Consider the following 16,545-nt stretch of genomic DNA (forward strand, 5'->3'; position numbering starts at 1 on the left):
GAGGCAAAAGAAATTAAAGTGTACGAGTGAGTCACGTACTGTCATAGTCAAACAATGGAAATATCAGCAACAAATGGAATTTTTGATACCATTCATGACCAACAGAGAGACTAGCTCCTATGTCGCATGGTCTGACAACGGCAGTCAACTGACAGTCGAAGGTGAAATTAGTTCAGACGAAGAAATGAATGCACCTCCCACGACTGCATCTCGAGAAAATTTGACCTCCGGTGATGTTCTTCCAGATTTTGATGCTGCTGATGATGGTGAGGCTATAGCCGACCCTTCAGCTTATTCAAAAGATATAAAGAGAAAGAAACTTTCGGACACTCGAAAAAAGAAAATAGATCTGCTCAAGGAAAAATTAGGACCGCAGGGAACAGATCCCCTGTATAACTTTTTCATGGCCATGTACGGAACCACGGCTAAAATGGAACCGGCCTCACAGCTTATGATCAAGAGAGAAGTATTCCGTATAGTTTCAGACGCTGAAGAGACATTGTTAGGTATGTCACCTTATGGTCATTCCTCTCTTTCTTCGTCAGATCCTACTACTCGTGTATGTACACCTGCTGATCCATCTACTGCTGATATGCCAGTGTTCGCAACAGCATTTATCCAGTGATTCTCCATCGAATTACTAAACGTTTTGAAAGCCATTTGTGTGATTATAATTTTCATCTATGTTGAATCTCTCTCTCTCTCTCTCTCTCTCTCTCTCTCTCTCTCTCTCTCTCTCTCTCTCTCTCTCTCTCAAGGTATGCTAATTAAAATAATTATTCTATTTTTCTTTCTACATTTCTCGATTAAGATGAAATTATCGAGACATTATTATGAGCAAACGTTATAGGAAACTTTATCTGTGAAAGTATGCTAATTACAATGATTGCCTTCCATTTTTCTTTCGTCATTTGTGTATGAAAAAAAAATTGAAACATTTGTTTGGAACCTACGTAAACGGAAACTCTTTATCTACAGGAGTTTTTGCTTCACCTCTATGTACCTTAAAAACATATAAATAAAAACAAACTCAATTTAGAAACACAGCCAGTTTTTCTCTGTTCCCGATTGGGTTTTGAGCGTTACACTCATCTGAAGATACGTCATTTTGTATTATACAGTGCAGATCTTCAAACTTATTTCTGTTTAATCGAAAATAGTTCGTGTATCAATCATCATGCAACTCCAAAGTTAAAACATGTTCTTCCTGTTCCTCTTTTCCATATATATGCAATCCTCCGCAGTGGTCTTTCTTTTACAAATGTCATACAATAGCATAACCTTCTGCATCTCATTAACTGAGTCGAATGAAGTAAAGTTTTCTGAGCTTTCTTTTGAGACAGCCATAGCTACAGTACCTCCCATGACGTCAGAATGCTTCTCGATGTGCGCACCACGCCTAGGTTGCCCTGTGTCCTCCTGCTCTTCCCTCCCTGTGTCTGCCCTGTTCTGTGCTACCCTGCGTCTCAATTTGGGCTTAGAAAGTCCATTCACCCACTACTCTGTCCCTATTCCTGTGATGATGCTCATTGCTGCGTTGACACCGAGTGAGTCGCGTATATTCGAGTCACGTCAAGTCATTGAATGCGATTCATTTTGACGCATATCCGTTTATACCGACTGCGTCATCCTGAGTCAAGTCGGTACTCAGTAACCTACTTTTTTTTTTTTTTTTTTATAAAGAATGGATGTATATTCTCTTGCTCAAGTAACTGCTTTGCTCTGGCGTCGTCGCCGCAGAGTAAAAATTTAGCTCGAATATGGATGCATCATCTGAACACCAAGAGGCAAGATTTTTATAGCTTCAGTCATTTATTCCCAGATTTGGTGAACCATCCAGAAAAAAATCTACAATTTTTTTCAGGATGACAAATGAAAATTTCAAGGAACTGGTGGAGTTGACTGGAAAATTAACACTACAGGCATGGCATTGGAACTGAAGAAAGAACGACAATTTTTTAAGGCAAGAGGTATTTGTTATTGGACCTTGCAAAAATCACTACACGTAGGGCAATGGTAAATTAGTAACCTGGAGGTAGTACTGCATTCCTGGTGGTGAGTGAAACCGTATCTTTTAGATTAGGTACTTGTCAGAGGTTTGAATACTGCTCATTACACTGTATGTAATTGTCACTTGCATGGGATGTACTTGGTGATGGTTTTCGTGTGTGTGACATATTCTGTTAAGTCCAGTCACGATAGAGGGTGCTTGAGCATCTTCCTACAAAAGGCTTTATATATTTCACTTCTTATGTCCATGTTGTCAATTGGTGACAGTTGTTTCATCATAGGCAGCAGTCTTAACAAAAACTGGCGATCTCCGTCATTATAATTTTGAGACACCGCTTGTTCTCATAGTTTTTAGTTTGTCAAGGAAATGGCTGTCCATCTCATCTGCACTGGCCTTGCTACGTTTGTCTTACGTGACACGAGGATTCTTTGATTTGGGAAGAATACGCCTGCCCTTGCTGCTGCGATTCTCACAAGTTTAGACGTTACTTGTAGCTTGTGGAGGAGATGCATTGTCTGGTGTTTCGATGACCGTAGAAGGTGGAGAACCTTTAGCCTCGTCTTCCGTTTGATGACGGGTGCCTTCATCACGAGGTATAGGGACGTTTGAGTGGCTTAATTGTGGCATCACATGAGGGACCAGAAATTGCCTGGCTTCGTAGTTCACCCACCTCCTTGTTTGTGTATTACCTGATCCAGATTTTTTTCACTGTTATACTTTTCTCCCTCCTAAAGGTGATCTTGGTGTCGATATGAAAATTAATTAATTTTTTTTTATAGCCGTTGACGATCTGTGTAGCTGATCGCTCAAAATTGCGAAATATTTTTTTTCCTTATTGTTCAATGTGGAACAGAAGTTTCCAATATTCATCTGGGTACCAGATCGTCAGAACGTCAGCGGCTTTCTTATTTAACAAAAATTGTATTAGAAGACTACTCCAATTTATGTGAAATGTCAACCGCGAGAAGGGCTTGAATGTTGTACAAATTAAGGTTAAAAATTGTAAGAAGCAATTGTTATCATTATCATCATAATTATTATTATAAATATGCGTTGAAATATATCCACGGGCGGGTTGGCTAATAAGGTTTCATATTGCACAGCGAATCTCCGCTCCTCTCCGGGTCGTTGGGACCGCAGATTGCAGCAGCAGCAGCAGCTGCGGTTACGCACGAGAAGCGAGCCTGCTTACACTCGCCAACGCAATTAGACGTTACCCGCAAAGTGAGGTGACTCGGCATGGGAGAGAGAAGATCCTTTCACTTCTTCCCGTTCAAACCACGCATTGATTGCACCTCGTTCCTTTGCCAGCATTGTTGCCGGTTCATCCCTGCATCATCATCATCATCATCATCATCATCATCATCATCATCATCATCATCATCATCATCATCATCATCATCATCATCATCATCATCATCATCATCATCATCATCATCATCATCATCGTCGTCATCATCGTCATCGTCGTCGTCGTCGTCGTCGTCGTCGTCGTCGTCGTAGTAGTAGTAGTAGTAGTACTCGGCCCTCAAGCAAAGGATTACAAAGACGGAGCATGCCGACAAGAGACCTTTTGGTCCATATCTAGGTCGGATGCGAAAAGAAATCATAATAATGAAATAATAAATAAAAACTATAATAATGTAAATAACAAATGAAATCCATAAATAAATGCATAGGTTATAGTTAATTAATAAACAAACAGGTAAATAGTAAATAATAATAAATTGACATGTAACTAATAATAAATGAAAATCAAACAGACAAATGATAACAAAACAAAAACAAATAATATGAAATAAATTATAATCATTACAGCATCTTACTTAGGTGTTTATCTAAATGATTCTTAAAGAACTGAACTACATTGCACTACCTGTGCAGGAAGTTTATTCCATTCATTAACTACACGGTTGGCGAAGTTGTTTCTACCTACTTCCAAATTGAATCTATTTCCGGACAGTTTGAGACCATTGTTTCTTGTCTGATTCTCATTCAATGTGAAAATTTTGTCATTTTTGATGTCAATTCCCTTTAGAATTTTAAAGACCTGCATCAAGTCACCTCTGAGTCTACGCTTTTTAGGGAAAACAGATTGATATGTTTTAGTCGATTTTCGTATGATTTATTTTTGATATTTGGAATCAGTTTTGTGGCTCGCCGTTGTACTTTTTCCAGTCTGTCAATGTCTTTAATGAGATTCGGTGACCATACGGAAACAGCATATTCCAAATGTGGACGAACTAACGATTTATATAGCTTGTTAATGAGTGATGGACTTTTGAAATCAAAAGATCGCGCAATCAGTCCCAGAATCTTATTTGCTTTCTCAGAGGCTGAAATACTGTACACTGCTTAGATGATTTGAGGTCGTTACTGATAATTACGCCGAGACCTTTTCCACTATCCACTTTTGTTGGAAATTCGTTAACAAAAGTGAATAGTGAAAAAGATCTCGGCGCAATTATCAGTAACGACCTCAAATCATCCAAGCAGTGTATTTCAGCTTCTGAAAAAGCAAATAAGTTTCTAGGACTGATTGCGCGATCTTTTGATTTCAAAAGTCCATCACTCACTTCTTTCTTGTGTTCATCACCAAGGTCATACCCCCTTGCATAACAGTTGCCACAACTATTGTTTCATGCATTGTTTCCATCACATCTTTTTATTTCTCTGTACTGTTTTCAGGTTACTACCTATTCTCCCTCCCTGAATATGACGCACACCACAACACATACACATGCTCCATTCAGTTTCCAAATGCGTTCAACCTTACGTAATCTTCAGTATTTTAAATTGACCCATTGGATATTTAAGACTGCTGCATGCCTTCGTCATGTATTGTCATTCATCTTGTGATGATTCTTTCACTGCGAACTCTAAAAGCCCGTAGGAAGAAACCAATTACTATGAGTTGTTTCCATGTTGTGTCATGAAAAGTAGTGTATAAATTGATTCTTGGTTAGGTTTCCTGTGAACTGAAAAAAAATGCGTTTTTGTTTAAATGATGTGTCAGTGTCTAAAAAATGGTAACATTTCGTCCTCCACCTGAGGTCTTAACTAGTAACCAATAGCTTTCCCGCCTCCTAATTCACTACTTTGGCGACATCACCGCCACCATAAAAACCCGCAAATATAGTCACTGTGTCGAAGAGGTTGCCAAAGTTCATACTGAACAAATTACTAAGATTCCTCATCTAGTTCAGATTTCACTTTGTGATTCCTGAACCTTCCGTTAAAATACACTCCAGCCCAGCTACTCTTTGATGAAATTCACCATTCCTGTTACTTTCTCCCCCCCCCCACCCCTCTCTCACTTCTTACATCCCTATATTCCTATATCCTATATCCCTATATATGTCACGTCTCGTGACACACTAGCCTTCTTCGTTCTTTATCTGTCACTTGGGCAATGTCCACATCCTTTCTCAAGCCGACTCGTCACAAGCGCAGATATCGTAGAAGCTCGTGAGTTGTTTCAACAAAGTCCAAGAAAATAAGATCGACAGGAGTCTCGAGAACTTCAGACGACCAGCAACCGCTGGACACCGATTTTACTTAAGATCGAAACTTTGCGTTTCTAGATTGAGGATACTGCAAGAATTCAAACCTGATGACAGACCTGAACGTTCCGAAGAATGTTATTTTTGTCTATCCTTTGTCAACACATCAGAAAGGGCGTAGTGGCGAGTTGTTACACTAACTCAAACAGTAAGTGAACCAATTAGGCTTAATTAAAAACAAGATAGGTTTTATCACGAGGTACATAAAAACAACTGTCCCAATCACTGACTGTTCGTTGCTTTGTCGACTTTCATTTTTTTTTCATCGTTATTCGTATAACTGTTCCTTTATGGGTTTATATATTTATCTATTGGTTTATTTATGCTCGAATTTGACTTTCTTCATGTAGCCTTAGCATGGGGACATTAATTTCCTATTTGCGGTCTTTTTAATTTCTCACCATATTCACCATACACTAGGTAGGGCTACTGGCAATCAGTGATGTTGCCTCACGAAGTTTCTCCACCGGGTAGAGTCTGCATTCAGCTCCTCCCTCTCCACTTCGCCCATCGTTCTTCCTCCTGCCTCTATGGCCTCTCTCACACTATCCTTCCATCCTTTCCTGGGTCTGCCGACCAGTTCTCCTAAGACCAAGGCTCTGCTCTAACCATCAACTACCTCCCAAGGCCAAAGCCACCATCAATGGTTTGGATCTGGTGAATGTTGAGCAATTCCCATAGCAATATATTATCATATGCCACCCATGAACGAGTCGTCAACAATTTGATCAAGGCTGCTCATGTTGCATACGGGAAACTGTTCAAGAGAGTTTTCAGTAATCATGGCCTGAACCTAAAATCCAAACTCGTGGTCTACCGAAAAGACGTCCAAAATCTTGAACAGTTTCACCAATCCATTCTACGTCAAATTTTACGAATCACATGGCAAGATCGAATTACCAAACCGAAGTTCTCACTCGGACAGACGTTGGAAAACCTAGAAGCCATCAATACTCGACATGGACTAAGATGGGCTGGGCATTTTGTCCGAATGCCCGACTACAGCATTAAAAAAAAAAAAAAAAAAAAATCTTACCTCTCAATTTGCATCCGGCAAAAGACCATTGGGTACCCCCCCCCCTGCACACACACACCACTTAAAAAAAGGGGGGCGGGTGCTACAAAGAGCAGCTCAAGGGTACCTTGAAGAGGACCAAAATCAACCCGGCTGGTTGGGAGAGGGAAGCTGCAGAAAGACAGTGAGTGGAGAAAGACTATCCATGAGTAAACCGCTTTGGAAAACAACAGAAGGCAGCATGAAGATACGAAGAGAGCTAAGAGAAAAGCAAAAACTCAAAACCTGAACCCCTACCTTTCCATGTGGTAGCTGTGGCCGACTTTTCCGTGCAAACGTTGGACTGATATGGCATCAAAGAAAATGTCACTGACCAAACTATACTCGAAACCGGGCTGTGCCACCGACCGAACCCACTCGCTAAATCTGTCTTTTTATACGTCTATCCATGAAGAGTGTAAAAAGCTTGGGGATATTAACCCACATTGTCTGAGACCTACCATAACATTAAACCAATTGCCCTCTCTTATTTGGGTTCTCACTGCACTGATACATCTTGTATATAGACTATTGCTGTGATCAGTGTTGCCTCAATGTCTGAATCATAAATTTGTTAGAGTTTAGTAGCTAGTATTTTTTTGTACTCTTGATACCATCCGAATTAATTTTACTGACCAGTGTATTTACAGATTCGTTTGTATATGTATCTTATCTTTTTTGTTACTTTATAATTTTGTTTGTAATTTGATTTTGAATGCATATCAACTGCTTTTTAAAACAAGTTTTGGTTCTACAGTTGTATTTGTATCACTTTCAAGTTTATCGTATCAGTTGCACTTTGTAATACTTGGGTATTGCCTGCATGGCCACATAGGCACCCAATTCTTAATGGATTACACAAGAGTCACGCAACATTGTTCTGTGTTCGGAAACGAATCTTAACTCGTAGAGTGAAACTGAACCACTTTTAATACATTGTCCCTCGTTTCTTTTGTTTGTTCAGGACTAAGTATAATGAAATGGCTAGACCGGTTAAAAACTCTCACTGAGCAAAATGTAACTACGAAATTAAAGTTGTAAGACAAGTGGGATCTAACCTCAAGGGTTTCTTTCATCTTTCCAGAACTAAAAAGAAGGAACAGATACATACATATACCAAAGGCTTTTTCCCCCTTACAAGGGAGGTAGCCAAAAAACAAAGGCATAGAAACCACTCCCACCCATTCCATCCCCTACATACTCCATTCCTCTCTACCCTCTTCCCTCCCTCTTATCTTGGCACCTCCTGGATGATGGGTCATCCCTGCATCTTGTCCACTGCCCTGTGTCAGAAGCAGTGTCACAAGACACAGCACACCCACAGCAAGGCTGCTTCATTAAATCGGCGACCCCCCACCCCTCACCGTCCCCTCATGCAGAAAAGGAGAAGACGGGGAGAAATCCCTTCGGGCTGCGTCAATTTATTTCTCATACTCCCCCATCCCCCACCATCCCCCACCCACTCCTCCTCATGCATCACAGCATCATCCATATACAACCATTCTCCACTCACCCCTATCTTCTGTCCTCTCCCGTTCTTCCTCAACCGACATTCCCCTCTTTCCCAATGCTTTTTTACCCCATCCACCCATCTCATCCTAGGTCGACCCCTCATATTCACTCCTTCCACCTCTGTCTTCCACACCTTTTACTAGTCTTTCTTCACTCGTTCTTTCCGTGTGTCCAAACCATCCCAATACTCTTTCATCAACCCTATTTCATCTCCCAACTCCCTTTCCACCCTTGTCCTTCTCCTCACCTCATTTCTCACTCTATCCAGCCTAGTAACCCCTACCATACTTCTCGGACACCTCATCTCAAACACATTCAAACTCCTCTCTCCCTCCCTTATCCATTTTTCTGCCCCATACAGTGCTGTCAGCACAATCACTTCTTCATGGAATCTCCTCTTTGTATCCATCCCCAAATGTCTATTTCTCATTACACTTTTTAATCCACCAAGGCATTTACTCACTTCTCTTAATCTACATTCTACCTCCACCTCCACTCCTCCCTTTCCCGCCACATTCGCACCCAAGTGTCTAAAACTATCCACTTCCTCCAGTCTCCCTTAATACTCAATTCCAGCCTGCTGCCACTTTCTCCTATTGTACATCTCATCACCTTACTTTTACCCACATTTATCTTCAACTTCCTTCTTTCACACACCTTCCCAAAATCTGTCACTAACTTCTTCAATCCCTCCTCAGATCCTGCCACAAGCACAGTGTCGTCAGCAAACAACAACTGGCTTATCTCCCACTTTTCTCCATTTTCTTTAACCATCTCCAATCCCTGACCCACCACCCTTGCATTTACCTCTCACACCACCCCATCCATGTATAGATTGAACAGCCAGGGCGACATAACACATCCCTGACGAAGTCCCCCCTTTACCTCAAACCACTCACTCTCTCCATTTCTAATCCTAACACAAGCTCTACTACTCTCGTAAAAACTCTTGACTGCTCTTAACAGCTTTCATCCTATCCCATATATCTGCAGTACCTCCCACAGTGCCTTCCTGTCTACCCTGTCATACGCCTTTTCCAGATTCATAAAAACCCCAAAAAACATCCTTACCTTTTCCTATAGCTTTCTCATATATCTTACCACAAAAATTTGATCTACGCAACCTCTACCTGTCCTAAACCCACATTGTTCCTCTCCTAGTTCTTTCGATCAAAACCCTCTCATAAGCCTTCCCTACTACACACAAACTGATCCCTCTGAAACTACTACACTACAGTGGAACTATACAGGCACTCCAGTCCTCCGGCACTCTAACCTCCCTCTCAAACAAATATTAAATAACCTCACCAGCCAGTCTATCATCACTGTACCTCCTTTTTTCAGACATTCTGCAAAGATAGGCCCGATTAAATCCGACGAAGAAGTCTAGAATACAGAGGAAAAATTGAGCGAGGCCTTTGGTTAGATATGGTATCTGATTACAACCTGATTTTCAGTGGGGAAGAGAGCAATAGACTAACTAGCATCAACATTAGCAAGGGAGATGTAGTCAAACAGATAGTTAAAGCTACATAATCCCCAGGTCCAGACTTTTTTTTTCCGAGAGTAATAAAAGAGTGCAAATTTCAAGTATGTGAGCTGTTAATGGAAGTATTTAGTAAGTCTGTTTACAATGGATTCATGGCTATTTCTTAGGGACAGGCAAACGTTATTTTGTATTTTAAAAAAGGTGATAAATCTTCAATAGACCAATCAGTTTGACGTTAGTTAGGGAAAATGCTAGAATCTTTACTAGGAAGTAGTATCAGGGAACATTTAGCAAGGCATAATCTGATTCGGGACTTGCGACATGGGTTCATCAAGGGTATGTCGTGTGTAACAAAATTTTTATCCTTTTATACTTACAAGGCGGCAAATAACAATGATAATTACGATGTTATGTACCTCGACTTCAGCAAAGCATTCGACAAGGTGACCCACTAAGAGCCTAATAAATAAAATCAAAGCCCATGGCATAGGAGGAAAGTGTTTGAATGGATTAGAGCATGGATTAGTGACAGAAGACAGCGGGTCACCATTAACGGTGTGAAATCCCACCACTTATCCACCATCATACAATTGGTATATGTATATATATATATATATATATATATATATATATATGTATATATATATATAATACTGTTTTAGTATATAAAATGGAATTTGGCTGTACCTTATAATGTAAAAGGGTATATACTTACTATTACTCTGTATTATAGAGAAACGTCATTTGCGTTCTTCAAACGTCTCCTTTAATTTTTTCTGTATAAGATAAATTAACATAGATAAACGAGAATGATAGAGGTTAGTAAGCTAGAACTGTGGTCGCCTTTAAACCTACTGACATTAAAGAAGATCTGCTGTCGACCTTTCCTTATGTATGCTTGTGCGAATGCAGTGAGAGAGATTTTCGCCATTTTGTCTGCGTGAGGACAAATACCCAATTGCCAATAGTTTTGCAGAAGTGTACTTGGTGTCCGTGCAGCTTTTGCCAAACACATTTGGGTAGAGAAATCCACGTGTGCACATGGACTTCCAAATGTGGCACTTTTGATTTGAGCCTGTGAATGTTGACAATAGCTTCATTTTCCCTTCCGCGTCTTTGTTAGAGAATTCAGGTTGTCATTTTTGGCGAAAGGATCATCTGTTGCACATTTTGGGTCCAAGAATAAGTGTATGTCTCCAGGTCAGTCGACTTTGGAAAGACTGCTGACGACATGACGTCATAAAGAGGTTCAGTAACACAAGAACTGCCAGAATGAATATATGAATAGAGTCGGTAGACTGTCACGCCTCCTCTACACGACTTCATACAATTACTTCTCTATCCGAAGCGAGCTTGACCTGACTCGTTGTCATTGAAGATGACCAGTCGAGGTAGGGGAACGACGTGCCTCATGACAGTGTTCAAGACCCAAGCTGGGAGTACTACTGCGTGAATGGCAGAGAGGAGGAGATGGTGTACTTACTGGCTCAAGAACTGATGCTGTCGCCGCGAAATTGCCCGCCCGTCCGCCCGCCGAAGACCGCGCTCAACTCAGTCCCGCGTTGGATCAATACCTGGCCGCCCACCCGCCCCTCCCGCTAACAAGCAAGCAAACATCCAGGTCTGTAGCTTGTAGCCCTTACGGACCAGAGGCTCCTCTAAGCTGATTGAAATATTTAAATGGTGTGACACCAACCTGAACAAAAGTCATAAATTTCTTGAAGTGCCGTGGAAAATATCATCCCTGGGCTTTCCCTTGAGGTAAAAGGCTATGGGCCGAGCACTCATCCGACCATTCCCATGCTGACAGGTCCTCTAGGTACACGTGTTTGCCACCTAGAAAGACTCGCTGTCCGCACTTGCCACAGGGTTCAACGTAGCCCTTCACACGTACGTGGCCACACACGCATAAACGTTGTGGTGAATGAGTACTGGAAATGGTGCTAAAACTAATATTGATCATATTTTCGCACTAAATATTAGCCAGAAGACAAACCTGGACCACAGGATGCCCCGTAAATAAAACACTAAATGAACCCTAACACTGCATAGGTTTTTGAGAAGTATTAACCTTTTGACTACTTCAGATTTTTATGGATTTTCTCCCAAGCCCTTCTCAGAACTCACAATGCTGAAAAGATTCAACATACGTATGGTGATTATAGACTCATAAAGACGAAATCTGGGGGCAAGGTGTTGGTTTTGTTCATTTGTATTTACCTACTTGCCTGTCTGCTTGTTAGCAATGTTAATGCAAAATAGCTACATCAGTTGACAGCCTCTGAAATGTCAGCAAATTTTAGTCAAGGTTTAGGTAATTTTCATTATTTTAACTCTTAAATAACTTCAATTTACATTAAGCCACGGCCGACATTATCTCAATTCTCAGCTGTAGCATCACCCGCCACTTGAGTGAAAAATACAATTTGACATTGAATGACCTTGAAATATCAAATTTGGAGCCATAATTGTTAAAGGGGCCTCAATTCGAAAACGTTTTGAGATAGATATTTGTTAGTATCAATTTGCACAAAATTGCACAGGGACTTCCACATAACGCGACCGTTTGACCTTAAATGACCTTGAAGGGTCACGCTGAAGGTCACCGAGTTGCCAGTTCTGAGTGTGCTCCGGAGGTTGTGTTGGTAAGGGCGCGTCCGTCCGTGGCTCGCTGCGGCAACGAAATATTAAGAGTTGAAATTATATTTTGTTTAATTCAACCTGGGCCGAGATTTTCTTCCAACAGTGTTGAAAAGTGTTTTTTTTTATATTATTGTTCGCAGACTTCAATGGGTTAATGTTTCTCATTTCACACTTACAGTGTATTTTCTTCAAATCGACGTTTTCTGTTCCGCTAGGATTTTTTAACCTGTAGAATGAGATGTGGTATTTTTCTATTTTAACCCTCCACCAGATGAAGAACGTAAAATGTATGAAGGCCCTGCAACAGCTGGGCCTGGCTGGCATTTCGTGACCCCCTATAAAAGTGAACTAAATAAAATGAACAAAGAAATAGAAACATTGCGCTAACGGAAACGCTGACACCAAGAAGAACCTACAGTTCTATTAAGTATCATTTCGACACCTTGAAGAGAACCTTTGATATGCGGAGACTTGGCAGGCAAGGATTCTCAACCTTTCTCATACTTTATGTTCCTTAATCTTCTGGAGGTCACTTCAACGCTGAAGAAAATCGTCAGGCATCATACGGATCGCTTGCTTCCTGTTTGTGACCCCACTTGTGGGGCCTCTGCGCCAGTGGTTGGTTCTTAACCTGTTTCACTCCGTTCCTCCGCACATGAATTCTCAACATTCGTGTGGCTGCCTTCCGTTTTCCTCCCAAATCCCGCCCCGCCAAACAAGTTAAAAGATAATAATAATAATGTTGATGAAGACAAACCCTTCGCTTTATTACAAAGTTGACAATCATAGTTATCTTGTATTTCTTCTGCCAGGACAGAGTGATGGAATTTTTTTTATTATCCAGATTCTTCACATTATATAGAAAGGTCTAATTTGCAACAGCAGACCACGACCTACTTAAATTCTTGTCATGGCTCCCTTGCGGGCCACAACCCCCAAGGATGAGAACTATTGTGGACGTCGTGTATTTCAGACGAGACTGCCAGACACTGTGGAGTTTTGTGGTGGCACAACACAAGTGCTGATTGGGAGACGTGTTCAGACTCTTGACCTTACTTTGGTATGTGAAAGTGTGTCAAAGGTGTTACGACCGCTTGTGATCAAATGTGACATCTTCAAAGGAATGATATTTACATGTTTGATCATACTAAGAGTTGGAATTCCCTTTGTATGCTAGATCTCGGCGGCTCCAAAACAGATAATCAATATTTGGACAGACAAAAAAAATCGAGCTGTTGGATTCTCACATCCTAATAAAATTTTATGAAAATTTACTGAAAATCTTAAATGTAGACGATATATCTCACTAACTCATCTTTGATGTCCGAAGCCTTTAAGATAAACCTTTTTCGTGTCAAATATCAAATCTCTCCGCGTAATCGAAAACAAATTTTACATGTAGAACTAAACTTCGCCACCACTTGACATATTCATCGGTCTCCCGCTCAGCGAACACGTGATCGTGGGTGATCACAAGCAGGTCTTGGGTGTGTAAGTTGTACGAGGTATTTTGCATATTTTCTGGCTACCCTGACGCGTTGCACCAAGAGTCATAGTCAATAAGCTTAACTTCCACTTCTTCCCTCCAGTGCTTGCTCCTCCTCCGCCTCCTCGTCCTCCTTCTCCTCCTCGTCCTCCTCCTCCTCCTCCCCCTCGTCGTCTTCCTCTTTCCTTCTCCTCCTCCTTATCCTTCTATTCCACTTTCTCTTCCATTTCCTTCATTCTTGTCTTCCTCTTTCTTCTTCTCCTCCTCGTCTTCCTACTCATTCCTGCACCATTCCTCGCCACACGAACTCCAACAACCAGTACCACAGGTTTGTCTACATGACGACCGGATAAGTCCTGACTTCATTTCCTGTCTATGGTCTTCCTTAATTCTCTCTTCTCCTGTCTCCCTTATCCCGTAATTTTCTCTTTCTTTTTTCTTTTCCATACTTTTTTTTTTCGTGCCATCTCCTCTCTTTTTTCTGTTCCTCTTCTCCTCACTCTCGTTTCTCCTTCCTTCTGTGCCTGCCTGCCTGCCTGCCTGCCTTTGGGCGTTGCCCATACAGCTCCAGTCCCACATAGCACGCCTCTGCACATTCTTCGATCCCCGTTACAACACCCTTTGCCGTTGCTGCACACTCCCTCATTAAACATATCGTGACGTCGCACTCGGCACTACATAGTTGCAGTCCACGGTGCCACCTGACCTTGCTGGCACTGCCCCTGCCGGAGTTAATCAGGTCGCGGACCCCCGGAACACCACGCGGACCACTGCTTGGAACACCCTACGGCATTAACATACAATCACATTGAAAATCATTTCAACACGAGACCTTTAGGTCCATAACAAGGTGGGACGGGAGAATGGTAAATTGATGGATGAATTAACAAGTTGATGAAAACAATTTATTGATTGAGAGGCTTTGCGCATGCTTATCTAGGTGAACTTTAGACTATTAAACCGTAGCTCTTGCAATCTCCTCCGCAGAAAGTTTGCCCCTTCCACTTGCTTTTACCTTCTGGATTAAATCTGTTCACTACTTGACAGTCTGAAGACATTCGTTCTCATTTTGGCCTCAGCCATTCCGTGATAGTCTTTAAATAACTTTATCTTTTCTGCAAACAAAACGTTATGTCTTTGCATTTGCTCTCCACTGCCCCTTCCGCCTCCCAAGTCCTTTCCTGTATTGGACTAAGGAACCATCACCTCCAACACGTAAATCAGTACAGGCGTGGGTAATCAGGCACGCGTGACCCTCAGAAGCGGATAAGTGTGATTATTATGGCAGTGATGATGAAGGTGATTATGATAATGGTAACAATGACGAAGGTGACAGTGGCTTCTTGCCCGTCATTTCCCGGCCGGTTGGCCTTCTGTTCCCCGTTTCCCATTCCCGTCCGGTTGGCCTTCTGTCCCCCGTTTCCCATTCCCGTCCAGTTGGCTTCCTCTGCCATTTCCCATCTGCTCCTAGCAGGCCTCTTTTTTTTTTTATTCCTACTTCCGGTCCTGGTTTGCAGGCTAGCCACTCCACTCATCTGGCCTTGGTTGGCCGACGAATCTTCAGCCAAAAGTCATCGATTCTTCTGCCTAGGTTTCTGGCCGCCGAATAGCCAGAACAACTTGTGGAAATAACTTCGTATCTATGATATTCGAGATGGTTAGTTAAACCATTCCAATCATGGGGCCGCCCCAGAACTCAATTAATTCAACATTAATTTTGAACCATCTCGCTTTATTACAAACGTTGGCCCCTTTAGAACCCAGAGGTCCATCAAGCTGAATGAAATCGTTTGACTTTAGGAGACCACCACCGAAGTAGCCACGAGGTTTTATGGTAGTTGATCATTATAGTCAATCTTTAGTCCCCAGAGATCCCTCCAGACTGAATAGGATCCCCTGGACTTGGCCAGAACAAACTAGTTATAGTAGTCCCAGGTCTTTACAGGTATACAAAGAAGAAATCGCACATTGAACCATTTCACCACATTAACGCCTCCTCGGTTAAACCAAGTGGTCGAACACTGGACAGAAAATTTAAGAGGGTCACTATGGTGGTGGGTGCGTGTTTTTCGTTATTATTTAATTTATTATTATTTTCTGTTATGGTGAAGTTTGTTGAATAAAACTCCCTGGTGGTAGCTTAGATGAAATTTGTAAGAACTGTTGTAATGCTGAAGGTGTGTAGCAAATAAACTGTTAACCATGGTATGGCACAGTCGACGGTGAAAACGTAAAATAGAATGATGTGCGCACGCACGCACACAATTTGGAACCATACATAAATTTGAAGTTAGATATAATAAATTGGAGAGTAAAAGCGTTGCACCTTTCTTGCAGGCCACAGTTATATGAATATAATTAGTTAAAAAGGTAAATACACAAAGCTAAGGAGGAAGTATCAATAGTGCTAAATTATAAGATACATTGAAGAGATTAGGAAAGTTTGTAGGCTCATCAGCTATGAGGTAAGTGATGTCAGACCAAAAAGTTGAATTAAAATCTCAATCTGTGTCGAATGAGGTAATCAGTGGAACATGGCGACTGGCCGACAGTGACACGTTTAAGATCTTAGGATAAGAGAATGCGCAACGGAGGATGAGAGTGCAAAAAAACATGTAATTAGTCAATGAAGACGAGACAAAAAACTGCGAACGGACGGAAACATGGAGAGGAGGGCACTGAAGGAAGAAGACAATATAAGGAGCTTGAAAGAGGTGCACACCAGTATTGATGGCTTAATATCGGCTAAATTAGCGCTAACCAGCTATTAGCGGAGGAAGGAAGATT

General features: G+C 41.5%; 2 protein-coding genes and 1 pseudogene across 2 annotated transcripts in view; 2 read left to right on the plus strand and 1 right to left on the minus strand.

Moving 5' to 3' along the window:
- LOC143038248 (uncharacterized) overlaps nucleotides 1-1,020 on the plus strand; it is a 2,584-nt gene extending 1,564 nt beyond the window's left edge. Inside the window, exon 2 of the mRNA XM_076207262.1 lies at nucleotides 1-1,020. This exon is cut by the window's left edge and continues 58 nt beyond it. Coding sequence (XP_076063377.1) covers nucleotides 1-625 — 625 coding nt within the window. The 3' untranslated portion in view covers nucleotides 626-1,020.
- LOC143038564 (THUMP domain-containing protein 1 homolog) overlaps nucleotides 1-16,545 on the plus strand; it is a 479,094-nt gene that overhangs the window by 327,116 nt on the left and 135,433 nt on the right. The gene's annotated exons all lie outside the window — the stretch shown is intronic.
- LOC143038700 (uncharacterized) lies at nucleotides 2,091-2,713 on the minus strand (annotated as a pseudogene).

This window comes from Oratosquilla oratoria, chromosome 24 (genome assembly GCF_046742065.1).
Source record: "Oratosquilla oratoria isolate Oo_2021 chromosome 24, ASM4674206v1, whole genome shotgun sequence".
NCBI lineage: Eukaryota > Metazoa > Arthropoda > Malacostraca > Stomatopoda > Squillidae > Oratosquilla > Oratosquilla oratoria.